The sequence below is a fragment of the Colletes gigas genome, unplaced genomic scaffold (genome assembly GCF_013123115.1).
Source record: "Colletes gigas isolate AHSC1104 unplaced genomic scaffold, ASM1312311v1 Colletes_gigas_Sc00012, whole genome shotgun sequence".
NCBI classification, from domain to species: domain Eukaryota; kingdom Metazoa; phylum Arthropoda; class Insecta; order Hymenoptera; family Colletidae; genus Colletes; species Colletes gigas.
Window position 1 is genome coordinate 2,677,700 of NW_025106641.1, and position 17,669 is coordinate 2,695,368.

The 17,669-nt window shown below is 47.1% G+C and overlaps 3 protein-coding genes across 3 annotated transcripts; 1 reads left to right on the forward strand and 2 right to left on the reverse strand.

The window, feature by feature from the left end:
- The first annotated feature begins 236 nt into the window (after positions 1–236).
- Positions 237–1,569, forward strand: LOC122399219 (probable phospholipid hydroperoxide glutathione peroxidase). The gene is made up of 2 exons (XM_043399733.1): positions 237–466; positions 749–1,569. The coding sequence occupies exons 1-2, from the start codon at positions 460–462 to the stop codon at positions 1,351–1,353; spliced, it is 612 nt and encodes a 203-aa protein (XP_043255668.1). The 5' UTR covers positions 237–459; the 3' UTR covers positions 1,354–1,569.
- Positions 1,570–1,710: 141 nt separating this feature from the next.
- LOC122399214 (putative epidermal cell surface receptor) lies at positions 1,711–15,200 on the reverse strand. Its single transcript, XM_043399722.1, has 13 exons — positions 15,065–15,200; positions 8,953–9,507; positions 8,568–8,864; positions 8,303–8,495; positions 8,017–8,231; positions 7,577–7,932; positions 7,094–7,349; positions 4,396–5,673; positions 3,920–4,118; positions 3,334–3,832; positions 2,898–3,258; positions 2,612–2,805; positions 1,711–2,476 (listed from the first exon to the last, which is right to left on the reverse strand). The coding sequence occupies exons 1-13, from the start codon at positions 15,198–15,200 to the stop codon at positions 2,381–2,383; spliced, it is 4,635 nt and encodes a 1,544-aa protein (XP_043255657.1). The 3' UTR covers positions 1,711–2,380.
- A 936-nt stretch (positions 15,201–16,136) lies between these two features.
- LOC122398915 lies at positions 16,137–17,089 on the reverse strand. The gene is made up of 3 exons (XM_043399179.1): positions 16,883–17,089; positions 16,600–16,715; positions 16,137–16,533 (listed from the first exon to the last, which is right to left on the reverse strand). Exons 1-3 carry the CDS (start codon positions 17,051–17,053, stop codon positions 16,179–16,181), a joined length of 642 nt encoding a protein of 213 aa, XP_043255114.1. The 5' UTR covers positions 17,054–17,089; the 3' UTR covers positions 16,137–16,178.
- Between the last annotated feature and the right edge of the window lie 580 nt (positions 17,090–17,669).

Genomic DNA, 17,669 nt, shown 5'->3' on the forward strand with positions numbered 1-17,669 from the left:
TTGATTTACAGAATGGGTTCTATGTACATGAGTACTATATCATGAACAGAAATGCTACTTGAATAATTATCGATTGAAAATTTTGTCATAATAAGTGGCACTTAAAATCATTAATAGATAATATAATTGTATGAACATAATAAATATGTTTCGACATTCGAAACTCCGTGATGTCACAGATTCAAGGACACCGCTGGACAGAGGCCAACGTGTTTGGGATTTATTAAAAATTCTGGACAAAGGAAGATGAACGCAGTTGCGTTCGGCAAGTCAAAGTGTGCGGGAGATTTCATTCCAGCGGACAGTACCGAAGATATTTAGCAATAGTAGTACATCATTTCGTTACGATACGCTGATATAAAAATTGATCAGTCACAGTTGATCAGTTTTATATAGATCACGTTAGCGTTTCGGCTCTGATAAATTGTTCCAGTTCGACGACACGTTCTTCGACGCAAAATGCGTAGTGAGTAATAATCGTAATAACGCGTAGAAAAGTTTTCAAATTTTCATTAAAAAACGATATTACTGAAAATTAATCGTTTAACGTTGATTTTATGATTCGTGCATTCAGTCAAGGTCGGACGCGACATGTTTTGAGATCGTTTTTTTTTTACTTTTTTTTTTTTTTCTGGCCATTGTCACGAAACCGGCTTTATCTTCGAAACAGCGACCGTAAAAATTTGAACGAAGAAGAAAAAACTATATTTCACATTGCTTATTTGTTGATTATGATTATTTTTTGTAGAATCGTTAGTTTTGATGGTTCTGATCTTGTCTGGAGTTATTGCACAAAGTTGCAAAGACAACAAGGAAGAACAATGCCCTGCTACAACTCCGGTTCCTTTTAACCAGGATGAAAATTGGAATTTGGCTACTACGATCTATGATTTCCATGCTCGAGATATCCATGGCAACGATGTACCGCTGAATAAATATCGCGGGCATGTCTGCATAATTGTAAATGTTGCCAGTAATTGCGGACTGACAGACAGAAATTACAAGGAGTTGGTACATTTATACGAAAAGTATAGCGAAAATGAAGGTTTAAGGATCCTTGCATTTCCGTCGAATCAGTTTGCCAGTCAGGAGCCAGGCACTTCGGAACAAATTCTGGACTTTATCAAGATATATAATGTTACTTTCGATGTTTATGAAAAGGTCGACGTTAATGGAGACAATGCCCATCCATTGTGGAAATGGCTAAAAACCCAGGCAGCTGGATTCGTGACGGACACGGTCAAATGGAATTTCACCAAATTCATTATCAACAAAGAGGGAAAAGTTGTGTTTAGATACGCTCCACAGACTTCTCCGCTACAAATGGAATCAGAATTGGAGAAATATTTTTAAATTGTTAGGTATATTTTTGCATGCTCGAGCACAGTCTATTTCGGCGATACTCTTATAATGCTTATGTTATTATGATAATGTTTCTATGTCTTCTACAAGAACAAATTTTGAACTACTTTACTATTTTATTTTTTATATTTTGTGTTAACTGGCGTGGCGTTGAAATCAGTTCCACGCGAGTTCGATACAGAATAAGTTTTTGTCCTCTATTCCTGATATTTTATCATATTTTTACTATGTACACCTTTCCTCAGTCTATTATGTATCAGCCAGATCCAATACGAATAAACATTTTTCGTTATTTTTAAAATTAGTCTCGACCAATTCAAGCTAAAACATTTTGAATACGACACAATACATGTTATTGATTTCTAAAGATCTAAATTTTAACTGTACAAAGTGCAGACGAGTCGTCCAGCTCCAGCGGGATTACTTGCTTGCAACAACTTAATCGTTGACATTAAATACAGAAAATTGACGTGTCAATTTATAACGTATGTATAAAGAAACATTATAGCGACGTGTCTCGAGCGGTGTCGTAAAACGAGAGATTGGATAAGTCGTTGCTTAATCATCTAACGCGATAATCGTAAGTTGAATCAAACTCGATTGGCCACTCTGTTCTTTGCAGATTGCGCGAAGAGGCGAGAGATTAGGCAACTAACGATATAATAGGGATAATTTGTTCGTAGGGTTTGAGCAGTCAATTGATTCTGATTCGACTTAACGTTACACGTCAGCACTATTTACAAGTTTATTAATACAATGCAATTCCACTGACTGAAATCGAAAATTGTTAAACCGTCCGCGGTATGAGGAAGAAATTATAATTCCTTGCTAGGAGGTCGTTTGTAAATTGTCCGTACGTTTTAGCGAGAGCTAAGGCACTTTTTGGCATTTAAAAATTAGCGTTGCAAGTCCGTCTCTTTCTTGTATCGAAAGAGTACACACACAGGTAAACGTCGACGGCGATGGCGGCGCGACGGTCCCACATAAATAAATATATTTCAATAAATTACAGAACGTTTCAGGCGGTCTCCTTGGCATTGGTGTTGATGGTAGCCATCTCGTGATCCGTGTTCTTGTTTCTACCGTTCGATATTGTCACGGCATCCTCAGAGGTCTAAAAAGTTGAACAGAAATCGTATCGCGGACGTGGATGAGAAATTTGCATGGTCGCGACAATTGGAGCAGCAGACGGTCTATTACATTAAAACAATGAGAATAAATTACCCATAGTCTCTTGTTGTAATTCTACCTTGTAGGAAGGATTGTCGTATGCCGACGTGGTTTTACGGGGGGAAATGTCGGCCTTACTGCTGGTCCGCCTTTTCATCAACATCATCAAGAGAATCAGGGTCGATAGGATCGCGAGGGATGCGACGATGGCCACCACCACCAGCGGACCATAGTAATCACCGTCGTGAAGGGGCAGGGACGCAAGCTTTCCTGCTGAAAAAAAACAAGTTATAAGATATTTTTTAAATTCCGAATCGGGACGTTCTTATCTTTGTTGTTGAATATTTGACGGTAAGTTGGCACACCTTGCTGAGAAACCGTGGCTGGTAGAAGGATTCCCGGTTTGGTAACGAAATCCTGCACGTTGCTTTTCTTTATCCTGCCGTTGGTCAAGTAAACCTCGAGCCACAGACGATACCTGGTGCCTGGTTTGAGATCGTTGATCACCGTTCGCGCGTTCGAGTCCCTTTTGGCGATTTTGAACGTGCTCGTATCCTCCTTGCCGCTGTCGCTCTGATAAATTGCTCTGTAAATGTTTACGTATTTGTCTTCTGGATAAGGCACCCCGGTCCACGTCACTTCCACCTCCGTCGACTTGATCGTCTTGATTTCCACGTGAACGTGGAACGAGTATGGGTCTGGTTCCATCGAGGTGGTCACACGGATCTTCGATAAGAGGAAAATGCAGGAAAGAGTTATTTCTGGCAAGCGAATCTCGATCGTGCGTTCAAGTGTACTCACCGTCTTTTCGCTGATCAGTTCCGTCAACTGTCCCGGAAACGGGACGAAGGAAATCCCGACCTCGTAAGTGGTCGACGACTCGAGGTTCTCGATAACGTAATTCCTGACCGCCCTGTGGATCAACGGCGTGCCGGAATAAACCTTGCCGTCTTGCTCCTTATACTTCAACTGAACGCCGTCGATGAATTGCAGCTCGTACTCCGTGAACTTTTTCCACACGACGTTGATCCAGCTGGAGTTCGTCTCTGTAGCACGGAGCTCGGCGTCGATCGGTATCCGAGGCGGTAACGTGGTCACCTCGGCCCGTTTCTCCAGAGTCCGAACGCTATAGATCTTGCTCGCCGGACTATTGGCCAGGTCCTTCAGCTTGACGGTGATCTTCACCTTGTACTCGGTCGAGGGCTTCAGATCGGTCAATTCGAACTCTAATTGGGGGGTCGCGATCAGATCGTTCGGCGGGGCGAATACTTGAGCTTTCCAGGTGGACACGTCCAAGTTTCTGTACGTTAACGGGTATTGGAATCAGTTTCTATTTCCGCAGATCGACGACGCGTGTATGTATAAAGAATTAAGCGGTATAAGGTACGTTTTGTCGTTGGTGTATCGCAGCTCGACGCGTCCATGAAGCCCCACTAAAACTTGCGGCACGGTGAAGACCAGACGAACGGTGTTTTCGTCGAGGGCTTCGAGGATCTGCACGGTGACCTCGTCCGGGGAAGAAGCGATCGGGAATCCGGACATGGCCCCAGGAAACGGGAAACTCGGCGACGCGTTATGATCCAGGCCTAAAGTTGAGGAAAACGGGCTAGTTTCGTTACACCGTCGTGAAATTGTTTCGAACGTTAAACCGCTGGCACAATTTGTTCGTGACTGGTTGAATAGTCGTTGGAGAGAAATGTTCTTGTATGAAATGTATCTTTGCGGCGACACGACGGTTTCTTTCTTAAAAGAACAATTATACGACAGACGGGTTAATAGCGAAAGAGGAAAATGATAATTTTGCTCGTCCAACGTATTTATAGATGTTCGAAATAAAAGTGTTTTTGCTGATCAGGGACGAACCTGACTGGTTGGGCGTTTGCGCTGCGAACGGGTAGTTGAAGTGCGTGAGTCCTGAATGCGGTATATGAGCGTCAATGTGAAGCGGCAGAGTGGGCTGCGAGCCACTCGGCGGCGCGTTATGAGGTATGGCTGGCTGTCCGGGATAGTGTTGGAACGGTCCAGGATTTGGGTCGTGTTGACTGATATGAGCTAACAACTCCTCGATCTGCTGGGGCGTGTTCGGTATGTCTGGGGTGTGAACGTGATACGTCGTCTGACCGTTTTCGTTCTTTTGCGCGTAAATGTGCGGCTTGGAGGGTTTCTTCGAGTCGGGGGCACCGGTGTCGACCGACTCGCCGAAATAGCCCGGCTGTATCTGGTTGTTCGTCGATTGTTTCTGACCCGTGATTTCTTGATGGATATCGTACAAACCGGGATGACCTTCGGCCGGCTGGTGGTCCAACCGAACCAGACCTGGGTGTTGCAGATTTATCAGATGATAAAGCTCACCGGGAAGAATCTCTTGCTCGGGATCGCGGTGGGTTTGCTTAGTCCGAGTGGGCAATCCCGTCGGCGTTTTACCCTTCTCGCCGTGAAACGCGTCGCTCGGTGACGTTTTCTTTTTGGGATTCGCGGGAACGATCACGTTAGGGTCGAGCGTGTCTTTGTCGAGTATGGGGCCGCGGTAAGGTGGACCAGCCGCGGCGGACTCGTCCAGACCGCTCTGAGGCACGTTCTGACCGTCGTTGCTGACCGCGAACGCGAAACCCGCCGGATGATCGAACGGTACAAATTTCGGCGGTAAATTGTTCACGTTTACGGGATTGTCGTTCTCGTGTACGGGCATCGTGGCGGTCTTGTCCACGAATTTGTCCGGGGCCAGCGGCCCGGGGAAATAATAATCGTCTTTGTGCGGTTTAACGATATGCTCGATCGGTTTCTTCGCGTCCGATTTCGACTTGGCCTTTTCTTTCATGGTCGCCGGATGCTTTTCAGGAGCGTGCGGGACTAAGTGAAACACGTCTTCGACGCTGGGATGAGTGGGTTTGTACTCGGGACTGTAGGGCCCGTTGTACGGTATCGTGGGATGTCCAGGGTCCATGGGGTAATGAAACAGTCCTGTATCGGTGGGCGCGTTAACGTCTTTCGGATGTTCCTGCAACGAGGAAGTGGCACGTTCCGGTTCCTGGCTGGGCCCGGTCGTATCCGACTCGTTAGTCGGTCGTCGATCGAACGTGTCGGTGGCCAACGGGCCGGGGTACGCGGGCGTCGCGGGCGTCGCGGACGTCGCGGACGTTCCTGCAATAAGCAAAGGTCCAATGTCACTGAGAGCCGTGCTCGTCGAACAGCCCACGTAATGTAATCTGCGGTGCGGTCGATGCGCTGTCCAAATCCTCCATGCATATACATATATGTATTTACAGCCTGAGATCCAAGTATGTATGTACAACAAGCGTTGCCGCACAAAGCATGCATCTTACAGCACCAGGTTTCTTTCTGCTCGAACCGCTGAAAACTCTAGGAAATTCTTTCACGTAACTGGCAACGGTCACTTTACACACGTATAGAATAGAAAGAAAATGTACAGCAGTAAGTACACGGGTCCTTTTTATCCAACGACGATAGTGTCTCGAACGACGCGATGGGAGAAGAGATATACGGATCGGTGTACCGATACAGAGTGCAAAACCACGGAGGATACAGCCACTTTGGCTCTATGGATGTAATAATGTACATTTCGCATTCGCACTGGAGTTATCGTTCCAGTCAGGTTCGCGTCGTAGAAACCGTCACCCTTTTCATCCATTGCCAATCTAACGAATAATCGTCCAACAGAGCCACTGTTCAGCAGAGCCACCGCCACCAGAAGATCAAACGTAAACAATCCAACTACCGATTAAACAACACTCTACGTTTCGGTCGAGTTACGACAGACCACAGTATACGAGTAAACCTTGCATAAAATGTACTTTTTTGGTCAATTTTCCAACTTTCCTGGAATTTGGAAATATTCCTCACCAAAATACGCATAGTTCGCACTTTGAAACATTAAATTCCTCCAATCCGTTCGGAAGTTACGTTGTTTTAAACATACGCATGAAATTTCAGTGAAACATATCAACGGATGGTCAGACATATTTTTTAAGGAATTTTTTTCTCGAAACTGAGTAGGATTTCGGGGGTATGTGTAATGACCAAAAATGAGTGTAATTGATCCCCACAGCCGAAAATAATTTTTCCAGAACGATTTCTAAAAATTTTTTTTCGGCGAAAAATTTTTCCTTCTACTCGAATTTTTTTCTCCAAAATGCGTAGGATTTCGGGGGTATATGTATTCACCAAAAATGATTACAATTGACCCCCGCAACCGACAATAATTTTTTCAGAACGATTTGAAATTTTTTAATTTTGTGTGAAGTCTACTCGTATACCTCGTCCATGGAGATACCTACAGCGGCCATGACAGAGATATAGAGGGTGTTGAGAGTACGTTTGCAACTAATTTCTCACTTTTAAACGTACCATTCGATCTAAACTCCCATCATCGATCGATTATTCGATCGAGATCGAGATGCAAATGGTTTTTAATTGGAACACACACCCTATATATTTCCTCTTCGTGAAGAAAGATCAGGAAACGCATTGTTTTTACTTCGAGGGATTTAAACGATCTTTCTCGAAACAAACAGCAATTTGTTCCACGGAAGCGCAGATTTACCTGGCATCTGGCTGCAACTCCATCTCATGCAACAATCGTCACCAGGCAAATGCGTAAGCGTGGATTGATAAGAAGGACAAGGCAAAGTTGGCGGCGGTAAAGCTGGAACCGGTGGACAGGCAGCCTGGCAGGACACGTTTCCCATCTCGCAGTAACATCGTTTCTCGCATCCGGTCACGTTTGACGGCAACTCGCTCCAGTTGTCGTACGTCTTTCCCTCGTAATTGCACGAACCATTATTTCTGCACCGTACTTCCTGCGGGCGCGATCATGATCGTTTCAGTTATGGCCAGAAACAACGTTCTACCAATCTGTTACTCCGTTGTACCCGAGTATCGAATACTAGGATCGATATATCGATGAAAGTGAAAAAAGAAACTTATTACGCTTCAGAGAGCTTCAGAGAGCTTTTATGAAGATACTCGAGAGTACTGCGAGACACTCAGCGTGTGTAGATCATTCGTTTTCGAAGGCTAGTTTTACCTGAGGGCAGCAACGAGGCGGTTTCCGAACAAAGGTCGGCGGTACAGTTTCCCAATCTAAGCAGTGAGGATCCAAAACGTCGAGTCCAAAGTCTGTGGGGCACTCGATCGTAACGCACTCGGTTTTCCCGCCGTCGGTACACACGCAGAACGAGATGCACTCGTCGTACCATTCCGCTCCCACCTTGTACGTCTTTCCTCTGTAGCTGCAAGGGCTCTTGTCCGTCGTCTTGTCCGAGACGTTCGTCTTGATCACTTCTGCGGGAAGAAAGACCTGCAGCGCGGGCCCTATTCTATTTCCTTCGGTAACACGTACGTAATAGGTGCGCGCAGGTTCTAAATTCGATACGATACCCTCTGAAACGAAGCATTTTTTTTATATTTCCTTCGTACGTGGCTATTCCTCGATCGGGGTAAATAGTGTTGGTTCTCCGTTCTGACCTTTGTCGGGTCTTTGCTGCCTCCATACATGATTCTTGTCGGATATTTCCACGGTGACGTCCTGCGGGTTCTTCGTCGACAGCTTCAACTTTATGGCCGTCGAATTTAGAACCTTTGCGTCGGTGAGATTGACGGCCAGGTCGGTCGACGTCTCCGGTCGAATCTCGTGATCGCCCAGAGTAACGTCGCAGAGAATGATGGTGCAACAAGAATCTCTGAAGCGAATAATTGTCGTTAAACGAGTCCGAATAGAATAGAGGGAGAGATCTTCGATCGAGTCTAGTACCTTGGATCGGTGAGAACAACGCAACGATCGTGTTGATTAGTCGCCGAAGTAGTTTCGTTCGGTGGACATCTAGGTTGACAGTTCAGGTTGCCAGCTGGTTCGCAGACGCAGATTCTGGAGCAGCCGTCCTCGACTCGTTGACCCCTCATGATCGTTTTGTTCGCGAACACGCAGGTCTCCTCCGGTTCGGGTACTGAATGACCAGAGGGGAGCAAAAGTCTTTTAGAAACAGTGACATTGGAGATTTGAGAAAATGAAAGCTCACCGGAGTCGGCGGCGCAGACCAGAATCGCGCAACAAGGCTCCTCGGTGACCAGCTTCTCCTGGCACAGTGGATCCTCGATGGCTCTGTTGGCTTTGACGTACGGGGAAGAACAGACCGATTTACAGTCCGTTGCCACGCCACCCTCGCCGCATACGCATTTCTCCTCGCAACCCCTGACGATCTTCTCGCCCACGGAATACGTACGATTTCCCTCGACGCAGACCGCCGGCACCGTTGGCAGCAACGTCGAAGAGACATTTATGCCAGTCTCGTTACGAGGTGCCACGTATTCTCCGCCTGCAACAAATCAAATTTCACGACCTTAATCCGTGGACAGAGATCGTTGAACTTTAAATGGAAACTTAGCTGGGAAAACTGTTGTCACCTTCGATTTCTTTGTCGTCGTCGTCCATGCTAACGTCGCTGAGATCGGTGATGTTGGAGTGCAAGGAGTTGGTTGGCTCTGGTGCCGAGATGTTCAGCGCTCTGCCTCTAAAGGGCATCGTTTCCTCTGCGATGCGCGGTTCGTTCGTACCGTTGGCGTTTGTCATCGCTGACGCGAAATTGCCGGTCATCGACGACGATTCGTTCGACGGCGAAGCGTTCGTCGCGGTTAGAATAGGCTCCCCGTGAAATAAAAAAGGAACCGTAACGCCCATAGTTTCCACTGATTTCACGGTGGTATCGTCGTTCGAATCCGTCGACGTCATCCAGGTCGTCGTCGTCGCGACATCGTCCCCGCGTTTCGCGTCATCGTCCTTCAAGGGCTTCTGGTACTTTTGATCGGTTTTGATCTTGAAGTCGACCGGTTTCTTTTTAAGCTCGACGGTGGTCTTGGAATCCTGCTGTTTGGTCGGATACTCGGACTTCCGGTCGATCGTTTCGTTTCTTGCATCGGTGCGAAGCGGTTGCACGCCTGGTATTTCGGTGATATCGACACCTACAAAGTAAAAGAAAAAAAAATCGTATTTATATAGATCGTGAATCGTGGAAGGTTTTGTAATTTAAATGTATGCATTTACGATTTTCGTTGACGCTGAATTATCATGAGATTTAAACGGTGTAACGAGGAAGTTATTATCGGTTTCCTGTGCTTGGAATTTTGAAAGGTGCACGTTTTGGTCGCACGTAGGTGCAGGAATCCCGGTCTCTGGCCGGCCTTTATCGAAAGTCGAGACGGCCGTGACTTTTATCGCGCATGAATGAGAAACCGTAACGGTGCGACCGGTTCGCAGGCCGCGTCGCCATGCGCCAGTGTTCGTTCGTCCAAAGGATCCACCTGCTGACGCTGTAGGCCGTCCGGAGCCACCGTGTAACGATTTTCCGTGTAAGTAGGCGACGGTCTACTTTTCCGTCCGCCGCATGCATATGTATAAACACTGGCCCAAAAAGGAATCCGGTCCGTTTCGTATCACGGCGATACGAGCGCGCTCGTTAAATTCTTTTTTAAGCGGTCTACCTTCGTCGCGGGCGACAAAAGACTCGTTCCTTTACTTTTACGCGCCCATTTACTTTGTTTACAATTTTTCTCAACTTCCTCTGCTTCTCTCTATTCGTCGAAACCGAAGACGAGTTGGAATTATAATAGTATAAATTGGGGGTGTCGAACAGACGCGAGACAGTCGTGGGACTCGTTCCCCTACTTTTCTAACTGCTCCCACTATGACTACTCGGAAGAGTTGGGTCCAAAGTACGCTGGCTGGGCAGCTAACTCTAACGAGGAACCTGATGGTGGGAGAATCGATTGCTCGCTAGTGGAACCTTGTCACCCACGAAGCGATCGAAAAATGTTTCACAAAGATTCGCAAACGACAAAATTTTCAACGAAGAATAGATCGAACGCGAAACTGGATGGAATAATTAGATGGCAAGGTAAAACGAAGAGAAGAAAAAGAAGAGGGAATATAGTGGGGTCGGGGTCCGAGGGGAGAGAGAGGGAGAGAGAGAGAGAGGGGGGGGGGAAGGTTAAAATAGTCGGTCATCGTGCGTGCCTTTGACCATACGGTATTTTATCCTACTTGCTACACGCTGTGCAATCATTATTTCGTTTCATACATCACGTTTCGTTGGTCAACGATCTTCTAACGACCAATGACTCGTTAAAGGAATATTTTGCGAAATAGATATTCTTTAACGTTCCATTGAATATTCAGAGTACACTTCTATACTCTGTATTCTAAAAACTAAATACGAATACCGCGAAAAGTTCAATAAATCGTTAATAAAGTTAAAATCTGACAGGAGTTAGCGAAAGAACGTTTCGATGCGTATAAATAATTCACGAGAGAAAATTTGACGGTAAAATTTCACGCCAAGCGTGTTATCACGAAATAAGATTGGATTTTTCGATCTTTTCGCGCTACACCGATATTCTTATTCAGTTTTGGAGCTCGTGTTTTTATTCAGTCTCCGAAATGTTTAGCTCGACCGAGTCCCAAGTACGGATCTGTCGTAAAAAAATTTCCGGAAACCAGTCGCGCCGGACTGCGAGGTGGAAAAATGTAACTTTTAGTTTCCGAACTGCATTGCGCGGAGACTGTACGAAGTATGTGTATCTATCCCGGCGTTGCAAACAAGGATGAAAAGTGAGGGGCGGGCCGGAACGGTGGCATTTTAAATGTGAGAGCTACGCCTCGAGCTGGAATTCCTTGTTCGGTTAAATGCGACGCGATGCGGCTGAAATAAAAAACATACATCTATACCCGAGCATTCTTTCCTTGGATCGACGATTCGATCTGAATTTTTAACGAACTACGATTGCTGTGGACGATTGAAATTGTACATAGCGGACGATGAGAAGCGGTGCAGAGTTTCGGAAGGGAACCTCGCGCTATTCCGTTCGATCTTTCAGTTTTCTGAATTGTTTTGACACGTGTCGGAGGTGGTCGCGGCGTTGTAAACGCACAGGTCCCGTGAGGCTAACGGTTCCCATCGAGGGAACAACGAACTCGCAATGTCGGAACGCGAAAGGCAAATCGAACCATCGCATCGGTCTGCCACCGGTCTCATCAGCAGCAGGTGTTTCCGTACCCTCCGTACATTTTTTTTTTCTCAAAAAAGGGATACCGATTCTACTGTCCACAGCAGTAAAATAACGGTAGTTTCCTCGACCGAGTCGAGAATCCTAAATCCAAAACCAGCAAGACCGGAATTCTCAATTTCTTTCGTTCGATTCACGCAGCAAACGCAGCATTTCTCTGGTTTTCATTCGGAATTAATCACCGACGCGAGTCATCGAGGTCTTCCATGAGTCGATCCGCATTGGAGAAAGTCGCTGCGTACGATACACCTACCTACTTATGTCTCATCCTTTCGTCATGCGTGAAAAATCATTTCGAATCGGGTCAAGAACGTATACCGCGAATAATAAATCAGGGACAATCGAGCCAACGTCGAAAAGAAAGTTATTCGACGATTTTCGATTATTCTACTCGCGGAAGAAATTAATATTCTTCTAACCATTTATTTCGTCATCGGGTGCGAAGAGAGAAAGAATAGTTTCGGGGCGGCTGGATGAATTCAATATTTCAAGATCGTATCGCGTTCTGCTTTCACTCTGGTTCGATCGAGACCAGAGTGCCCCGTCTTCTCTGTTAACAACGTGGATAAACCGTAAAGGTTGTATAATAGAAACGAGCGCAAGTGTTTCGTGATGCAATCAGTCCATCGCGTCTATTTCGTGTCACGTTGGAGAGTCGAACGCTTCGAGATACGTGCTATATTACGGCCTCGTGGACCGTTTGCTTGCGGCCGTTAAAGTCTCCGATCCACGACCGCATTTATCTTTGAAATTATTTTACCCGCAACGAAAGTGAATTACCTTACACGGTGACGTATCGTTGATTCTATATTTCTTTGCATTACCGATCGTTATGGGTATTGATATGGCAGGAAAAGGACAACGGAGCTGTATTTGTTACGCGGGGAGAGCAGTAAAAGATTCGTTAAAGAACCATGAGCCCTGATGTTTGTCGTACATGGATTTATTTGGTACGTAGAGAGCCAAGAAGGCGAAAGAGCATAGGAAATTAGTCGCGAGGGACAGGAGCAGATATCGAGAGCCGTTTAGAACGGACTCGACTCGGCGCAGATTAGAGACGCGGCGAACCTACCGAGTTCTCTGCCCCCTTCGTGTTCTACGCGAGGCGCATATTATACGCGCGTTCCGTCCACGTACTAGACGGAATACGCGTACACGGTGCATGCTGAACCGGTGCACTTAAGCGAAAAGAGAAATTGATCGTTGCCGATCAGGATGGTATCGAGAACGTCGTAAAAGACTTTGTACTATCTACGCAACGCCTCGTCTCGATCCACGGGAACCATTTTCTTTCGTTCCTCCACTCGCACGTACTTTGGATTTTATTTATTTTCGAGAGACCTCCTAATTGTCGCCGTGTCGCGGCGTACGATCTTCGTACATGTGAACGCTGAAACCTCAACAGAATTATCGCGTGGGATCAACGACCAGTGCGACGCGAACACGAGATAGAAAGTCGTTCCCGGTTACGCAAATTAAAGAATATTATACGTATCACGGATACGTAATCGTTATTTAATTAGGAGTAGGTTGGAGACCTAGAAGATCCAGCAGGAGAACGCGTTCGAGATGGTGCAACGCGTGTCTACGCGTTCAAGGAGTCGAATGCACCTCTCGGAGCGAGCCGAAGGACGTGCTTCTGCAATTACCACGACCGGGATGCAATTAAAAATGTTTCGTTCCCGCTTTGCCAGGCCAGCTGCGCGCGTTGTTGCTGCCGTCATTTCCGTTTCTTTCACTTTAATTAGGATAGTGTGCAGCGGTAGGAATTGTGTTCCGATTTAACAGTGATACGGTATCGTGCATGTTCTAATATCTTGGGATCTGCTCGAATCGTTTTCTATTATAAGAACAGCGACGCGTTGATGGTAACAGTAATGGCGACGCTGTTAGTCACCGTGTTTCATTATTAAGAAAACATCGCGATCGGAGGGTTTGGTCGAGCTAGCCTACCTGCCCACGTCATAAATACTAGGTTAGCGTGCGTGGTAACCCTCGTTCGTGGCGATCGAGAGAGGCGATAATTCGGAAAGTCTCGGAGCCTTTTTCGACTACACGACCGCGATCGAAGCGTTTCTTTTTTCCATGAAATTTTGCTCGCAGCTTTCTTTCAAACTTTCTCGAGTGGAATAAAATTGTTTCCTTGAGATTTATTGCGCCATCGAGGATCGTGCGTTATCATCGCGTCTCGATTCTTCGTCGTTTCGCCGCTTCTTCTCGGTCGCCCTTTCTCCGCGACGCGCGATATATCGAACGCGTGTCTCGGCTTCGAGAACCGCAAACATTCTCTTTAGGCCGTTACACGTCGTTCCACGTTGGTTTAATTTTCCCCAAGGCCGTTCGTAGGAACGAACACGCGTCGCGTCGCCGACCAGTTTCTTCGCCAACTGGATCCAACGCTACCGTTAGCGTATCTCGACGCCTCTCCCTCTCGCATAATACGCGTCTCCTGGTCTGTTTACCTTCGCGAGTGACCAGCGATGCGCGAAACAGTCGCCGAGAGACACGCACGACCGCAGAAATCGATTTAACGCGCATCGGTTACATTCGCGCTGCTACTTCCCCCTGTCTATCGCGTTTTAAACAACGAACCGAAATTTCATTAGGATTCGAATCGACGGGAGTTTCGAGTATCAGGAGAATAGGCGCGAAAAGGGTCGAGCAGGATCCCGGGTCCGATTTCCCCCGTGGAATCTTCCCTCGTGGAAAGTAATCGCCGGCGCAAACTTTCCACGCGGCGAGCACGAGTCTACGGTCCAGTATCTCGAACTGCCCGTTTTTACTCGCCTCGCGTATACGACTCTAGTTCTCGACTTTTACAGAAGGAACGTAGTCGCCGTTCTTGGTATCAGGAAGAGTAACTTGTTCTTGAAATTGGAAACCAGAATGGTATTATTTTTCGGGAACGTTGACCTCAAAGCGCATAGATGCGTTTAAAGGACCATCCCTCCGTTGCAGGCGAAATCTGTCGCATCTCGTTTGGGGAAATTTGTTCGCCGAGTGGAGAAATAACGACAGGTCCCCGTAGAAAACTCGATTCCGCGCGACGTCGAGGCAGATCGGTGCCTCTTTATTCCCCGTTTTTATTCAAGCGGATGACATCATCCATCGAACGGGGACGTGACAGAATTTTTTGCCGATTTCACGTGGAATACCGTTACGTACTCGTCGAGCATTTCGCGTCAGCTGTCGGGCGAGGACCAAAACGTAAAGGATCGTTGTTGGATTTAATTAATAAAGCCTTCCTCGCAGAGCGGTTAATTAATTATTTTTATACGTTCGAGCAGCTTGACTTACGATCAGGCCGCGGAACGTCGACGCAAGTTTCTCCGAACGACACAAATACGCGCGGCGACGAGCGAAACGAATCGCGAGAAATCGAGGTTTCGCGCGGAGGAAGAAGAAATCGCGCTCGGTAGAAAGGACGGAGGGAAAAAGCAAGAAACGGGGGACTCACCGGAGGTGATTGTTTGCGTCGGTGGTTCGCGGTCGAGGCGGTCGAAGCGGTCGAGGGCCGAGGAGGCGAACGCGACCCCGCCTAACAGCCAGATTGCCACGACCGCGCACAAGAAACATCTTTCCTGGACAAGCATCTTACCGCATTCTTCTAGCCAGTTTCACGCAAACGTTCTCGGAACGAAACGCCGCGCCGCGCCGTGTCGCGCCGCGTCGCGACGGCAGTACTATCCGTCACACGATAATCGAAATCGAAGCACACGATCGAACGCACGTCCGGGCTGCACCGTTGGCGGTGCTAGTTTTCTTCGAAACGGAGACACCGCTCGCGGTTCAACACACTCGATCGTAAACTGAACGGAACGGAACGGAACAGAACGGAACGGTTCACTCGGTTCACCGACTCGTCGGTTGGTTTGCTCGCGATCCGTGCCGAGGCCGGAGGTGAAGTGCACACCGGTGAGCGGGATCTACCTCCTCCTGCCTCGGTTTCTGCCTTTCATTCCTCCTCTCCGGCCAGCCGGGGAATTCTCCACGCTCACCTTGCTACAAGCTGATCGCCGCGCCAACGACGATCAACTCGCCGCGCGTCCTCTAGTAGGAGAACTACAGTCTTCGAGGACAGACAGCTGTTCTTTCGATCGACAGGTTATTCCTTTCGCGCAGCTCGAAACGATCGGGATTTAAATTTAACACAGATCATCGAGACGGTACCATCGAGCAGCTACGAATACGGTAATTCCACCGGGATCGAATTTACCGGCGGTCTGGGTCCTAGCAATTATCGTTCACCCGCGAATTTACGTTTCACGCAATGCCGCCGTTAATGACGCAATTACAGCTGTCGAATTACGCGCAATTTATTTAACGGTGTCCGAATAACTGGCTATCAGTCGTTGGCGGCAATTTCGCGTTCCGAATATGTCTCCTTTGGTCGGGCCCGTGAACCGTAACACGCGATACTATTTTGTTTAAAATATAATTTTCAAGGTAATAATTGTATACGTGAAATAATGAAATATTATTGATTGAGCACGTGCAATGTATCGAAACAATGATATACATATGTATTTGGTATCGTTGATCATCGGGGGGATCGTTTATAAAGGACTCGGTTATAAGATGGCGACGTCGGCGCAGTTCTTGAACGTTTCCTGGGGTCCGCAGCCCATAGCAAATTGACCGTCACCGCAATCGCCCCAGTTGTTCCCGGCACGGTAGGTCCACCTGAGCACACAGCGATCGCACGTGACGTTGCCAGGTAAACGAATCGGCACGTTGAACTCCATCCGAGTGGAGGGCACTGGCACACTGCTCGATCCGTCTGCTAATAGAAGCGGGTGACGACCGAAGCAGTCCTCGGTCTCGAGTTCGTTCGACCGCTCCAGCAGGCATAAATCGAACTTGAACGTTCCACGATGGTTGGCGGTTAACTTTACGTTAACGTTGATAGTCTCGCTGCGATTGTACCTGGAACCAAGTGTTCGATCGATAGCCCATCGGAACCCGACGTTCGCGTGGCGATCGATCGCTTACCTCCTTACGACCAGCCCAGTTCCGTAAATCCCGCCATTTTCGTTCGGTCTGGCTCGCGGGAGAGCATAATTGTCACCACATTCGCCACATTTCCCGCCATTCTGTTCGAATTGAACCTACGCGGGACGAGAAATTAATTAATAACAGAAGCGAACCGCCTTCCATCCTTACACCGGTGTCCAGCACGTTGCGTTTTTCAGGAGACGTACCGGTGACCGACAAAACCCGTCATTTCAGCCCGTACATTATTCTACGGTAAGATAGTGATAAACAAAAGATTTACGTTCATTCCTCCGCAGAACAATTCGTTGTCGTTGTAATTCGGCTCGACCGGGAATCCCTTCCTCCAGGCGCTGCTCCTTTGAACAGGATCCATCATCATACCGTGGCCGTAGATCTCCCGAACGGAGACACCCAACAGGCTGCCGATCAGCAAGAATTTCGCGATTGCCATGATTTTTCTAGTTCCACCCTGTGCGGCCAGTGATCTACCGACTCTACGTTTTCTAGCTGTTTTCATGATTTCATCTCGTATATATACCTCCATACAGGTCATACGGAACGATTGGTCGGCTATTATCTTATCGTGGCGGCAAAATTACCTTGAAATCGAGACGCAAACGTCAATGCAATCAGCCTTATTTTATTTATTTTACTTCGCACCGTCCAAGGTGCACCAATTGTATAAATAAGGGAAGAAGAGGGATACAGGGTTCGAATCTGCTACATTCCGATTGCTGACCCAGTCGTTTTACGATCGTTGTCGTAACGCCGCGCAACACTCCGCTGCTATGTATTTCTTAAATAGTACTTTTCTGTGAAAACTAGTCGTTTTGTTCTGAAAATGAAAATTAAACGTGTTATCTGATTCTTATTCAAATCCAAGTTTTTTTGTCGTACCAAATTGCATAAATTAAATTCGTGTTACCGACTGTGTTAAATAAATATCTTGCCTCGTAACAACAAGTGCAAGGTCTGTCGTACCACCTGTTCGTACCACATCTGTTTGAATTTCCACTTCGCTGCTTGAGAAATCCATGGTGATATTTACGTTAAACGTTAATTGCGTA

What these genes read in the sequence shown, in the direction of transcription:
- LOC122399214 (XM_043399722.1), bottom strand. Translation starts at nt 15,200, where the DNA reads ATGCTTGTCCAGGAAAGATGTTTCTTGTGCGCGGTCGTGGCAATCTGG. An exon ending in GGTCTGCGCCGCCGACTCCG is followed by an intron (nt 8,496 to 8,567) that starts GTGAGCTTTCAT and finishes CTGGTCATTCAG; the next exon opens with TACCCGAACCGGAGGAGACC. An exon ending in GCAAACGCCCAACCAGTCAG is followed by an intron (nt 4,119 to 4,395) that starts GTTCGTCCCTGA and finishes CCTCAACTTTAG; the next exon opens with GCCTGGATCATAACGCGTCG.
- LOC122398915 (XM_043399179.1), bottom strand. Translation starts at nt 17,053, where the DNA reads ATGGCAATCGCGAAATTCTTGCTGATCGGCAGCCTGTTGGGTGTCTCC. An exon ending in TGTTCTGCGGAGGAATGAAC is followed by an intron (nt 16,716 to 16,882) that starts GTAAATCTTTTG and finishes CGTCCCGCGTAG; the next exon opens with GTTCAATTCGAACAGAATGG. An exon ending in ACTGGGCTGGTCGTAAGGAG is followed by an intron (nt 16,534 to 16,599) that starts GTAAGCGATCGA and finishes ACTTGGTTCCAG; the next exon opens with GTACAATCGCAGCGAGACTA.